This window comes from Camelus dromedarius, chromosome 34, assembly GCF_036321535.1.
Source record: "Camelus dromedarius isolate mCamDro1 chromosome 34, mCamDro1.pat, whole genome shotgun sequence".
Taxonomy (NCBI): Eukaryota; Metazoa; Chordata; class Mammalia; order Artiodactyla; family Camelidae; genus Camelus; species Camelus dromedarius.
In genome coordinates, this window is record NC_087469.1 from 9,351,198 (window position 1) to 9,365,136 (window position 13,939).

Below are 13,939 nucleotides of genomic sequence, written 5' to 3' on the forward strand. Positions count from 1 at the left end.
TATGAAAAGGTACAGTCTCATAATTGAATGGAAAGATATAATTTTTAAAATGCATATTAAGGCACTATTAACTATGCTCACCTTCATTAACAAAGAGTCAGAATTTGGAGGTAGTGCAGCTAGAGATGGAGGAGATAGAGCTCTCTCTGACAGTCATGGTAGGTAGACAAGTTACTAACACAGCTGTTTGGAGAGTAGTTAAGCAATAGCTATCAAATTTTTCCAGTCGCATGTTCTTCCATCCAACAATTCCACTATCACCCAAAGGTTGTCTCAACCAAGTCATCAAAATGTATAAGGATGTTCTTTCTAATATGTGGTAGCAAAAAGCTAGAAACAACCAAAATACTCCTCAATAGGGGAATTTAGAAAGAAGTCCAAAGAAAATTCATGGACGAGGCAAGTTACAACAGTGTGTGTCTAGTGTGTTCATGATTTCTTTTAGATACTTTTATATTATATAAAATGGTAGCCCCAGAGGAGTAAGACCTGGGGAATTAGAATGGGTAACTCGTACTTTCTTTCTTCTTAATTAATTAATTTATTTTTGGTGTGGGGAAATAATTGGGTTTGTTGATTTGTTTATTCTTAGAGGAGGTACTGGGGATTGAACCCAGGACCCTGTGTATGCTAAGCATGCGCTCTACCACTTGAGCTATACCCTCCCCCCATTACTTTCTTTCTGTACTAGTTCACTTTATTTTCCATGAGGAAGTATTACTTTTATACATTTTTTAAAAAATGAGTTAATTCAAATATGTTCAGTTTTTAAAAGAACAGGTGGCAAATAAGGTGGTTTTTTTTTCAGTTAGGATTCTCTTGGGTTCCCAGCCTCTGCCCCCCTCACTCCGCCCCTCGCTAGGTGTGTTCTGTTCCCCTGCTGTCACATTACACCCCCGGATTCCACCCGCTCTTCTTCCTTCAGTCCCACATCTCAGGTCAAAAAAAAATCCAGTAACTCTTGACGTCCTTCCTTTCCATCATCATTTGCATCCAATTGGTTGCTGCTGTTGATTCTACCCACAAAGTATGAGTCTTATCCCTTCCTTCTCTCTCTTTCCTCAGGCATAATAGCCTTTGTTATCCTCTCACCTGTAATATTAAAAAGCCTCATATCTGGTCCCTTGTAATGAATCCTCAGTGTCATCAAAAAGATGCTTAAGAGCTTCCTTTTGTTGCCTACTAATTGTGGAATAAAATCTCCAACCCTTAAATATTTGTTATTAATAAATATTTTCTGAACACCTGTAATGTGCCTAGTGCCATGTCAAACACTTAGGGTGTAATTGCTAAGCAGAAGCTGACTCAGCCTTGCTCTCCTGAGGTTTCCAGTCTCTGCATCCTCAGACGACAAGGCAGAAAAAGAAAATGTTTGCCATTGTCTTATATGGCTTCAGCTCTTATATTGTCGACCTGTGTTCCATACTTTTATAGATTGAGTCTAATTGGAACAACAGCTATGATCATAAGAATGTTGCTTATCTGGAGACTTAACTTTCTGCTTGCCACTAAAACCACATTGTATCCCTTAGAAATTCTCTTAAGTGAAGTGGAAATGAGGCATCTAGTAATACTTTCCCCTCTTCTAGAAAATTAAGACACAGAAGAATTTTAAAATAAGGAAAAGCAAACTAGCACAATCACAAATTCAAAGGTGGCCAGGGCCCCTCTCCTAGGAGTAATTAACATTTAAACATGTATATCCTTCCAGACATAGCATATGGCCCCCAAATTACACGGGGGTTACATCTCTATAAATATGCTCCATAACACAAACTGTATGTCTGTTGGAACTGCATATGTGATCCTAACACAGTTATGCCTGTGAAAATGTGTCTTGTCCACAGTAGACACCATTCTTGTTTTGGTAACTATTAATAATACCAAAAACAATAATAAGTGAAATAGTACTGTCTACTTTATAAAAATATAAAGAACATTAGCTATTTGCTAGTGTCAAAAAGAAGGGTAGCAGTTTTTACTGTGTCACATTGCTTTAATGAACAAAACCAATCATTTTATTTATTTATTTTTTAGAAGCCAATCATTTTAAAAAGCCTTTCACCATCTATGCCAGCAGACATATACAAATGTTGTTTTTTATAAAAGTAAGAAATGCTTATTAACGGAATGAGACTGAGTGAGTAAAGCAAAGCAGCCGTGGGAGCGTGCCTTCACGCTCACTGTAACGGCACAGAGAATTCGGTGTTCGGGGTTCATAACATTCTTTGTAAGCTGTCGTGCGGTACCGGTGTGAATATGGGCTCACTGAACCCAGGTACGCTATTACCCACAACCAAAAATGGGAGTATAGTTGGAGTTATAAAGCCCAAGTTTCAAATCCAGATACACTAGCCACGTGACCATGTGACCTTCCATGTGGTATTTAAATTCTCTGAGGTTAAGTTTGCTTACCTATAGATGAAGCTAGTAATTCCTGCTTTGTGTGGTCATTATGACCATGAAGTAAAATAACACTTAGAGCATTTCCGTGTACGTGGAGACCATAGAAAATAGTCCAGAGTTTGCGGGCATGCTTTCTTCACCTAATCTGTCACAGACGTTTTCCATGTTGATGGATCTGTATCCGCATCATTGTCATGGCTATCTAGTGCTAACTTCTAGGCCATCTACTGTAATTCACGCTCAAGCACCTCTGGCAGAGTTACTCCCTAGCAGAGGCATTTCTGTAATTGTATGCGGTTTCCTAATGGCTGGGCTCCTCACTGCCCTGGTGCCTTTGGTCCTACAGGTGTGAACGGTCTGAGGATGCTGGGGATTCTCCATGATGCAGTTGTGTTCCTGATTGAGCAACTGTCTGGTGCCAAGCACTGTAGGAATTACAAATTCCGTTTCCATAAACCAGAGGAAGCCAATGAACCCCCCCTGAACCCTCATGGCTCAGCCAGGGCTGAAGTCCACCTGAGGCAAGTTCTCTTCTTTTCCATGAGCAGTTTGGGGTCTTGATTTTATTATCTAATGATATAATTATTTTTCTACTTAACCTTTGAGATTTCCAGTGTTAATGCTGTCCTTTACTGGTTCTATTAAAGCATTTCTCTAAATATATGTTAATCTTTTGGCTCCAGGAAGTCAGCATTTGACATGTTTAACTTCCTGGCTTCTAAACATCGGCAGCCTCCTGAATACAACCCCAACGATGAGGAGGAAGAGGAGGTACAGCTGAAGTCAGCTCGGTAGGTCTGGAGCGGAGAGGGGTCGTAAGAAATACTCTTTGCTTCCCTCTCTTCCAGTTTTGCTTGGATCAGAATTTCCCAGCCGATGTTTAAGAAGACAGAAATATAGTTTGTGTTGAAGTAGCAGTGGCTGGCTGGCAAAGGGAGAGGAGTATGTTACAGAGGAGAAATTGAAATAACTATATGATGTGCATTTTATTTTCTTTAGCCATAGTATACTCTGTCAGCTTTGGGCACTCCTCCACGGTCTTCATATAGAATATATTATATTCTAGGCCTGATTTTATAAGGCACTTGGCATTGAACACAAGAGAATAGCATCATACGCTCTAGAAACCTTCAATCCAAGACTCACAACTGATGATTTCCTGAAGAGAATTCATTAATAACATGCCTTCTCTCTTTAGGAGGGCAACTAGTATGGATCTGCCAATGCCCATGCGCTTCCGGCACTTAAAAAAGACTTCTAAGGAGGCAGTTGGTGTCTACAGGTATGGCTAAACTTGTAGAAAGAATTATAGAAAACTAATGAAGTTTTCCAAAATCAAAGTGGACCAAATGCTGGAGTGACCTCCCTCATTCAGTAAGTGAGGTTTTTTTCAGTATTATTCATTGAACCTGATATCCTGGGATCCCGCAACTCCTTCTGTTGAACAAGGAATTTAACACAGTAAGCATTAAAATATTGCTACTTCTAGTGGCTTATGGAACAGAGAAATCTTTAATCCTTGGCCATTTGTTAGAACAATTCATATACTCAAATCAGGTGGGTCCAGATTTGTTTTTCCAAGTGTCTGTTCCCCCTGGGGATAGACCAGGAGATTTTATTCATTCATTCATGTATTCACACAGTTGACCTTATTTGCAAAATCTGCAGCTGATGTCTTTTCCATCTTTACATCCTAGGTCTCCCATCCACGGCCGGGGTCTTTTTTGTAAGAGAAACATCGATGCAGGTGAGATGGTGATCGAGTACGCTGGCAACGTCATCCGCTCCATCCAGACTGACAAGCGAGAGAAGTATTATGACAGCAAGGTGAGGCCCACGCGCTGGAGGAAGGGGCCGTCAGTGCGAACATGATCCCTAGGTTCCGGAAGAGATAAGTGTGTTTTATTGATTCAAAGACACTTTTTTTAAAAAAAAAAATTATAACATCTCTGAAATTTGCAGAGGGCACAATAAAAGCTCAGAATCCACCCTAAGGATTAGCACACAAAGACACTCTGAGGGTTTGTCTGAGTGGATCCCAGGATCAAAAGTACATAGTGCCACAAGTTTCAGGTTTCACTTGCCTGTGAAGACGTAAAGAAACCACTGGTCTAGTGCCAGTAATCTAGGAATTTGTCATGGGAGAAATCTGAAAATTTTACCAGAAGAAACTTTGTTCATCAGCGGCTAAGGTCACATCAGACAAAGGTGGGGAAGTGTTCTCAAGCCTGAGCTCTAGTAACTACCAGGCTCTCCTCCTTTCTCCTTCCTGTGCAGGGCATCGGTTGCTACATGTTCCGAATCGATGACTCAGAGGTAGTGGACGCCACCATGCATGGAAATGCTGCACGCTTCATCAATCACTCGTGTGAGCCCAACTGCTACTCTCGGGTCATCAACATCGACGGGCAGAAGCACATTGTCATCTTCGCCATGCGCAAGATCTACCGCGGGGAGGAACTCACTTACGACTATAAGTTCCCCATTGAGGATGCCAGCAACAAGCTACCCTGCAACTGTGGTGCCAAGAAATGCCGGAAGTTCCTAAACTGAAGCTGCTCTTCTCCGCAGTGTTGGAGTACCAGGACCCAGGGCCTCCAAAGCAGTGCCGAAGGCCTTTGCCAGCAGCCAGGAGTTCCAGGATTGAGTGGGCACAGTTGAGGGGCCTCTGTGACGGCTGGGCTCCCTTGGGTCCCATATTCACATTAGACATGTGATCATAGTCCTGGAGAGAGATGAGGTCTTGAAAGAGAAGATCCGCGATGGGCTTTCTCCTGGGGCCCCTCTGATTGTGTGCCGTTAAAAAGTGGGAAGTGGGGTCCCGAGCAGACTTGCCTGGAAGGAGCCTATAGAGGGTTAGTCATGTTGGGAGATCTGGCCTGAGAACCTCCTCAGAGAGAAGTTGCCTTCCTCGTCTTGGCCCTTTCCCGAGCACTGTAAGCAAGGGGTCAGGCAAGCCCCCGGTGTGGGGCTGGCGGATACCTGACAGTTTGCCAGCCGGGCCCAGCCTGGAGCCGTGTGTTGAACAAACAGAGACGGTCTAGTGGTTTTCCCTACTATCCTCCCACTTGAGAATTCCCTTCTGGCTGGGAGACAGGATTCTTAGCACCTTTGGTGTCAAAGGCTGTCTTGGGGTTGTGCCAATTAATAACCAAACGTTGAGCCTGTGGGCCGTAAGTGGGAGCGTTATCCCCATGAGCCTTATCTTGTCAGTTACTCCCTAGACGTAGGAGCGGCTTCCCTCATTCCTTCACTCCACGTTCTCGTTTCCCCGTTCTTCACCCCGCTGCTATCCCGTTCTCTCTGGGTGGTAGGGGAGAGTGACTCCCTGCTCGAGGACACTCCCTGTCGGGCATGGGATGTGCCCACAAAACGTTCCCTGAGCCCATAAGCACTCCCAGTGGGGAAGTGGACAGGAGCCATTGGCCATAACCAGACAGAATTTGGAGTTGTTTTCATGAAGCTCCACTGAGAGTTTTAAAGAAATAATATGTAGCATGATTTTTTTAGAAGAGGAAGATTATTTAAATAGGATTTGAATCATGCAACAACCAGAGTATCACAACCAGGATGACCCCTGGGCCCCATTCCTAGGATGTGGTAACTTTATTTTCCCCTTGTTGAGACATAGGAAGACTTAATTTTTAAATGGTCGGTGTCCAGTTGAAGGCAGAACACTAATCAGATTTCAAGGCCCAAAACTTGGGGACTGGACCACCTTGTATTGAGGGAACTCTGCCACCTGTGCAAAATCTCTGGATAAAGCAAATTAAATGACACTACTGCCCTGATTACTCCTTAGGATGTGGTCAAAACAGCATCAAATGTTTCTTCTCTTCCTTTCCCCAAGACAGTGTCCTGAACCTGTTAAATTAAGTCATTGGATTTTACTCTGTTCTGTTTACAGTTTACTATTTAAGGTTTTATAAATGTAAATATATTTTGTATATTTTTCTATGAGAAGCACTTCATAGGGAGAAGCACTTATGACAAGGCTATTTTTTAAACCGCGGTATTATCCTAATTTAAAAGAAGATCGGTTTTTAATAATTTTTTATTTTCATAGGATGAAGTTAGAGAAAATATTCAGCTGTACACACAAAGTCTGGTTTTTCCTGCCCAACTTCCCCCTGGAGGGTGTACTTTCTGTTGTTTAATGTGTAGCTTGTTTGTGCCCTGTTGACATTAATGTTTCCTGGGTTTGCTCTTTGACAATAAATGGAAAAGGAAGGTCCCCGCTCCATCGGGCCACTCCCCTCCTTCCCACGTTGAATCTCCTCGGAAGGCTGCGGTAGGATCTCCAGCAGTTTCTCCTCTCCTTCCCGCACTGTCTGTCTCCTTTCTGGCAGGAGCGCAGTGCTGAGAGGGGGAACCCACACTTCCCTTGTCTCTCCTCCTTCAGAGTTAGCAACCAAGCTGAATGGCACCCTGACATTTTCCATCACCATCTGCCTCCTAGGTCATCTCGTTCCCTCTCCCTCTGCCCACCAGGTCCTCATACCTGCCAAGACCCCTGGACCCACCCCCGGGCCCTTTCTAGGGGCAGCCCGTTGAAACTGAAGCACAGTCTGACCACTCACGATAAAGCAGATTCTCCTCCGCCTCTGTCAGCCACAAGGTTTCAGAGCCGCATAGTCCAGTGGAGGGCGGGGCGCCTTTTCTCGCCAGGGGAAGCCTGTTCCTACGAAGGAAATCTAGCGAAGCAATACGACTCCGCCCAGCGCTCGGCCCCAGGACTCACGGCTCTGCTGTGCCTTCCACCCTGGGCTCCCTGTTCTTCCGTGGCTCTGCTGGAACACTGTCACTGTTTTCACTGTCACGCAGGGAGCCCAGCACTGTGGCCAGGGTGGCAGAGACTCCCTGTCATCACGGAGAAGTGCCAGCAGGGGACTGGGGAAAAGCACTCTACCCAGACCTCACCTCCCTTCCTCCTTTTGCCCGTGAACAAGATGCAGTGGCCCCAGGGGTTCCACTAGTGTCTGATTTCCTTTATTATTGCACTGTGTGAGGTTTTTTTGTAAATCCTTCTACTCCTATTTTTTTTTAAAGAAAAAAACCTTAAGCTGCATTTGTTACTGAAATGATTAATGCACTGATGGGTCATGACTTCACCTTGAGAAAGACCCAAAGGCCAGTCCGTGGTGGGGGAAACTCAGCTAAATAGACCTAGTTACTGCCCTGCTAGGCCATGCTGTACTGTGAGCCCCCTCCTCATCTCTACCAGTCCCAGACCCCGAGGCCGGGGAGGAAGCCACACCTTTCCTTCTCCCGCCCCTGCAGGTGGATTGCCCTGCCTTTCCACTCCCTGTCAACCACAGAAATGAGTAACTCCTCTTAGAGCTCAGCCTTGAGTCCATTGCCAAAATTCAGCGTACCTGCCAGCAACTTGGGGAATAAGCTAAGGTTTCCCTACAAGAGGGGAAGAAGGCAAAAAACGGCATAGCTATCTCCAAAACACCCCCGAGTTTGTTTTGAAAGTGACCAAGGGAATCTCCGCACAAAAGTGCAGCCTGAGGAACTGTGGTGGGTCATTCCCAAGAATCCCCCAAGGGGCATCCCAAATCCCTAAGGAGTCACAGCTGCACACCTGGTCAGTTCTCAGTGAGAAAGCCAGCTCACTTACAGCTTTGCTGCTAGCACCTGTTGTGGCTGCATTTCCTGGTGGCCAGTGACAACTGCATAACCAGAATAGCTGCATGGCGCTGACACTTTGGCCGGAACTTGGTCCCTCAGCTCCCTCGGTTACCGTCACCTCCAGCCTAGCCCCTCCTGTTTTTAGACCAATAACAAGAATCAAGGGGGAAGCCCTGGCAGCTATAGGTAAGTTTCCAACCAGACTCCTTTGCCGGGATCCACTCCATCACCCCGCTTGTCTCTGTCGAACCCCCGGCCAATGCGGTGAGCACCATGCAGCTCCCTTGATTTAAAAAAAAAAGAAAAAGAAAAAGAAAAAAAAAGAAAAATACAACAACAAAAACACAAAAAAACAAAAAAACTTAATGAATGTATCTTTCTAAAGGACTGACGTTCAATCAAATATCTGAAAATACTAAAGGTCAAAACCTTGTCAGATGTTTAAGTTTGATTTGGGATTTTTTAAAACTAGAAATCAAGTTGTGGGGTATTTTTTGTTTTGTTTCTTTTTTTTTTAAAGGAAAAGCGGGTCATTGCAAAGGGCTGGGTGTAATTTTATGTTTCATTTCCTTCATTTTAAAGCAATACAAGGTTATTGAGCAGATGGTTTTGTGCCGAATCATGAATACCAGTCAAGTCTCACACTCTGAAAACTTGCAACTTTTTTTGTTTTGGTTTTCAAATAAATATAAATATGATATATATAGGAACTAATATAGTAATGCACCATGTAACAAGCCTAGTTCAGTCCATGGCTTTTAATTCTCTTAACACTATAGATAAGGATTGTGTTACAGTTGCTAGTAGTGGCAGAAAAAAGTCTGGCACTCCTCTGACCCCCTGGAATGGGGGAAGACCCAAACCCTAAAGGGATGGCAGAACAGTCCATTCCTAGGATCAGAGAGAAATGCAGAAATGGTGTCACCTGGATTTTTTCTGCCCGTGAATGTTGCCAGTCAGTACCTGTACTCCTTGTTTCTCTACTTTTGGTTATGAATGTTGGGGTTACCACCTGCATTTAGGGGAAAATTGTGTTCTGTGCTTTCCTGGTATCTTGTTCCGAGGTACTCTAGTTCTGTCTTTCAACCAAGAAAATAGACTTGTGGTGTTTCTTTTATTGAACTTTTAACGGTCTCTTTAGTAAATACAGGTAGTTGAATAATTGTTTCAAAAGCTCAACAGATGACAAGCTTCTTTTCTAGAAATAAGACATTTCTTGACAACTTTATCATGTATAACAAATCTTTGGTTTTTTTTTTTCCTTGTGTTCTTCCAAGCTTCTGGTTAGAGAAAAAGAGAAAAAAAAAAAAAAAAGGAAAAAAATGTGTCTAAAGTCCATCAGTGTTAACTCCCTGTGACAGGGATGAAGGAAAATACTTTAATAGTTCAAAAAATAATAATGCTGAAAGCTCTCTACGAAAGACTGAATGTAAAAGTAAAAAGTGTACATAGTTGTAAAAAAAAAAAAGGAGTTTTTAAACATGTTTATTTTCTATGCACTTTTTTTTATTTAAGTGATAGTTTAATTAATAAACATGTCAAGTTTATTGCTGCACATGGTTGAACTTTCTTTTTGGCTTTGGCTGGGGTGGAGGAATGGGAGGGGCATGGCCTGTGACCTGATTACAAAGTCCCTTCCCCAGTCCTTTCTTTTAAGGTAGAATCATGAAATCATCCCTCACCGCCTTCAGGTGAGGCTCAACTGTTTTTTTTTTCCCTTACTCATCAGTGATGTATGTTCAGGGCCTAATTAACTCTGGATATGAGGAAGGGGTCAAGAGGACAAAGGAGTAGTTCCTTTACTTCCCATTCATTCCCCCTCCTTCATCCCTGGCGGTCAAGCACTGGCTTCTAACAGTTTAATTCCAGTCTAGGAATATAATAGGACAAAAGCATTGTGGGGGAACCTGGGCAGCACCCTCTCTTTGCTCCACTCCACCTTAAGGCTGAAATTGGGCTTATTTACTGTTTCTCTGTAGCACAGGGGTCAGGGTGGGGAGACAGTTGAGAAATATTTTTAAATATTCTCCCAAGCCAGGGTCACTATCCCCAGGCTAAAGGGTGTTGAGTTTACACTCCAGCCAAGAAATGGAAGACACTCCGCCTCTTGGGGGATGGTCCTCAAACAGACCTCCTCCCTCTGGGTCAGCTGGCTGGAAGCTCAGCCCTCACCCCTTCTTCCTTTCATCCTGAGTCACCTTTCCGAATTTTGGAGTTGAGCACCATGGGGACTCCAAATGACCAGGCAGTGTTGCAGGCCATCTTCAACCCTGACACCCCATTTGGAGACATTGTTGGGTTGGACCTGGGAGAGGAAGAGGAGAAGGAAGAAATACATGAAGGTGAGTATTTTGAACTTGGAGGAGAGCTCTCCACACTGGCTGGTCTGCTGCCTCGTCGGGATGGCAGAGGAAAGTAATCTTACCAGGCAGGACCCTTGTGCCAGGACCCTAGGATGATGATGGAGATCGGAATCAGAGAGGTTGGCTGATCTTCAGTGCACTGACAGGGGCTTGGAAAGAGTCACTGTGCCAAGAGGAGAAAACCGGGTTTGCCCTTCACCCCCACACCTTGAACTTACCTTACCGCTCAGTTCACCCCATGATCCAAGCTTAACTGTATTTGCAGGGATAGGGGGGATGTGAAACTTTCACATCTTTGTTATAACAGAGTATATTACCCTACACAGCGTGGAAGACAGAAACAGGGCTGGAGGTGGCTCAGTTAAATGGTTCCAACCTAAGCAAGCATTCAGTGTCACACACCCTTTTGAGCCAAGCACTGAGCTCATTCTTCCAGAGTGAGTCTGCTCACTGGCTTCTCCACCGGTCCCTAAGGGGGCTGCTCTCCCCATCAGTTATTGATGCCCTTTGTTTCTAAAGGAGTGAAGCTAAGCCTGACTGAAACTTTAGCCTGAAAAGCTGAGGGAACATTGGAGATTCACTGCACCTGACTCTCACTGTGACCTGCACCCCAGCCCAGTCAGCCCTGGCTTGGCTCTGTCCCAGGTTTCCAAAGCCTGAGGTGGCTTTTGCTTCCTGCTCCCAACTGCACGCCTGTCCTCTCACGGCTCCCTCCCTGACACAGATGGAGTTTTCCCTGGAGCACAGCTGGTGCAGTCCAAGGCCCTGGAGCTGCAGGGCGTGATGGCAGCAGAGGCTGGCAACCTCAGCACAGCCCTGGAGAGGTTTGGCCAAGCCATCAACCTGCTGCCTGAGAGGGCGTCAGCCTACAACAACCGAGCCCAGGCCCGGCGACTCCAGGGAGACGTGGCAGGTGAGAGGAGGGATAGTCCCTGAGCTTCTGCAGAAGGGGCCCTGGAGGGCACAGACAAGAGACTGCATGGTGTGGGGTGTGGGCACAGGGCATGGGAAGTCACTCAACCCCTCTGGACCCTATGTTCCTACCTATAAGAGACATATGATGGCCCTGCTAATCTCTTAGGGCTGTTGGGAAAGTCAAAGAGACTGCATTCCGTTTATTTATTTAACATTTTACTAGCGCTGACTTACTACTGCAGCAGTAGGCTGGGTGCCGAGGACCATGCTATTTATAGCAACGACTATGTGCCAGGCACTAAGCACTTCACATGTGAGTTGTAGTCACTCATTTAATCACTCACAACAGCCCTAAAAGGTATGTGCAATTGTTATCTCCATAGTACAGATGAAGAAACCTATGCATGGAGGTTAAGAAGCTTGCTACTCATGCAGATGAGAAGTGGCAGAGCTAGGATGTGGACCAGGTGGCAGGGCTTCAGAGTGTGTGCTCTTAATTCCCATGTGACATTACTTCTCAGAAATCTCACAGCCTAGAGGGTAGGACAGACACATAAATATAATGGCAGCGTAACAAGCTGAGAGGGTTCAGTATGGGATTCGCTCCTGAGAGGTGAGTTTTGAAGGATAAGTAGGCATGAGCTGGGTGGAGGGCAGGGAGTGGGAGAAGGCACAGCCTGTGGAGGTCCCAAAGGCATGGACAGAGACAGAGAAGTTCAGATCTCCAGTCTGGCTAGAAAAGGGAGTTGTGCAGGATGAAGACTCTCCCGAGCCTGGAGAGGTAAACAGGGGCCAGACAGCAAAGAACTGGAAACATCAGGCCAATGTTGAATTTTGTCCTGAAAACAGAGGGAATCACTAAAGGGTTTCAATTGTGCAGTGACTGGATGAAACCTGCTGTATTCAGGTTACTGTAGCTGGAAGGGGGAACAATGGGACAGAGAGCGCCATGCTGTGGACCAGAGAGCAGGGTGATGCGAAGATGTAAACCACAGAAGCCTAGTAGGGAACTCCTAGACAACCAGGAGTCATGGTGGAGGTGCTCCTGGGGCCAAGAATGCCAGACAGGGGAATTTGGACTTCATTCTGGGAACAGCAGGGAACTCTGAGGGCCCCCTTGCCAGGCTTGTCTGCCACCTGGCTCTAGCAGAGCAGGGCCATAAAGGCCACTGGGGAAAACCAGCAGATCAAAACCCCAGAGAGGATCAAAGGGGATTCTGCCTGAGGGAGGCCTTCAATTCCCCCGACCAACTCCTTTGAGGGAAACCAAGGAATGCTGTGATTAGAGAGCTTCTCAACTTTCCAGGTGGTATGAGGAGCAGAGGCGCTGCTGGGTTCTGGGGACCCAAACACAGACCGGACAGGGCAGATGAGCCTGGCTGTAGGATACTGCTGGTACTGCTAACCAGAGAACATGAGTGAACTAAAGTAGAGGCCAGAAGAAAGGCAGTTCGGTGGACCCTACAGCAGATACCCGCTGGCTGACTGAGGTTGAATATAGAGCTCTGATGCCTAAGCCAAGTATCTCTGAGGATGATAAAAATAAAAATGTTGCAGGCCAGCTCTGGCTCCAAGACCTCCTTCAAAGACAATTAGACACAAAATGAAGAAGACCATGGAAATAAAGAATGAGGAAGGGAAGTAGTGGAGAACACAGGTGAGAGAAGCAGTTTTAGGGCATAGAATGAAAAAGAGGAGAGAAAAGCCTTCAGGAAGAAGAGAAATGGACTTTATTGGGTATATAAGAAATAGCTGTCAGTTAATTCTAATGTTTTTGGACTCTGGGATTCAGAGTCAGTCATCTGGCACATGGTAGATGGTCTATGTGTGGAACAAATCGCCTGCTACGTGCCCGGCAACAGGCCTGATTCATAACATAGTGACCATTCAAAATCCTCTCAGCAACCTTCATGTTTAGGGGGGGCGGGTACTAGATGGTGGAAAATGACAAGGACAGGAGAGACCTGGACTTTAGTCCCAGCTCGGCCACTAACTGGCTGTGCAGCCCAGGCCCAGTCTGGCCGACTCTTAAGTCTTCATCTGTGTAACGGGAGTATCAATACCGACCTCCAGGGCCAAGTGCAGGCGGGATGTAAGGGGCCGAGCCCCAGACCCTGGGTTCTGGGCCGGGTCACGTGCTGGCCGCGCCCCTGACCCCGCCCGCCCGTCCGTCCGTCCCGCAGGCGCCCTGGAGGACCTGGAGCGCGCGCTGGCGCTGAGCGGGGGCCGAGGCCGAGCCGCCCGCCAGGGCTTCGTGCAGCGCGGGCTGGTGGCGCGGCTGCAGGGCCGGGACGACGACGCCCGCAGGGACTTCGAGCGGGCAGCGCGGCTGGGCAGCCCGTTTGCGCGGCGCCAGCTGGTGCTGCTCAACCCGTACGCGGCGCTGTGCAACCGCATGCTGGCCGACATGATGGGGCAGCTGCACGGGCCCCGCGACGGGCGCTGAGCCGTCCGCGGGGGAGGGGGGGGGCCGCCCGCAACTAATAAAGCCGCCGGCTCTCCCCGCCCCCGGCCTGTGTCTGCGTCCGCCCGCCGTTTCCGAAGGGTGTCCCCTTCGCAAGAGAGATCTGCGCACGTCGGGGACGCCCGGGGGTGGTCCCGGAGTCCTGGGGGAGGGGCGC

General features: G+C 46.6%; 2 protein-coding genes across 6 annotated transcripts in view; both read left to right on the forward strand.

The window, feature by feature from the left end:
• The window catches only part of KMT2A (lysine methyltransferase 2A), a 71,859-nt gene extending 62,264 nt beyond the window's left edge, over positions 1–9,595 (forward strand). For all 5 annotated transcript variants that reach the window (XM_064482096.1, XM_064482097.1, XM_064482098.1 and 2 more), the window contains 5 exons: positions 2,753–2,931; positions 3,094–3,197; positions 3,605–3,688; positions 4,104–4,233; positions 4,684–9,595. In XM_064482096.1, coding sequence (XP_064338166.1) covers positions 2,753–2,931; positions 3,094–3,197; positions 3,605–3,688; positions 4,104–4,233; positions 4,684–4,959 — 773 coding nt within the window. In that variant the 3' untranslated portion in view covers positions 4,960–9,595. The remainder of the gene's footprint in view (positions 1–2,752; positions 2,932–3,093; positions 3,198–3,604; positions 3,689–4,103; positions 4,234–4,683) is intronic.
• Positions 9,596–10,136: 541 nt separating this feature from the next.
• On the forward strand, positions 10,137–13,825 carry TTC36 (tetratricopeptide repeat domain 36). The gene is made up of 3 exons (XM_010981377.3): positions 10,137–10,382; positions 11,128–11,316; positions 13,502–13,825. Exons 1-3 carry the CDS (start codon positions 10,265–10,267, stop codon positions 13,762–13,764), a joined length of 570 nt encoding a protein of 189 aa, XP_010979679.2. The 5' UTR covers positions 10,137–10,264; the 3' UTR covers positions 13,765–13,825.
• The last annotated feature ends 114 nt before the right edge of the window (positions 13,826–13,939 follow it).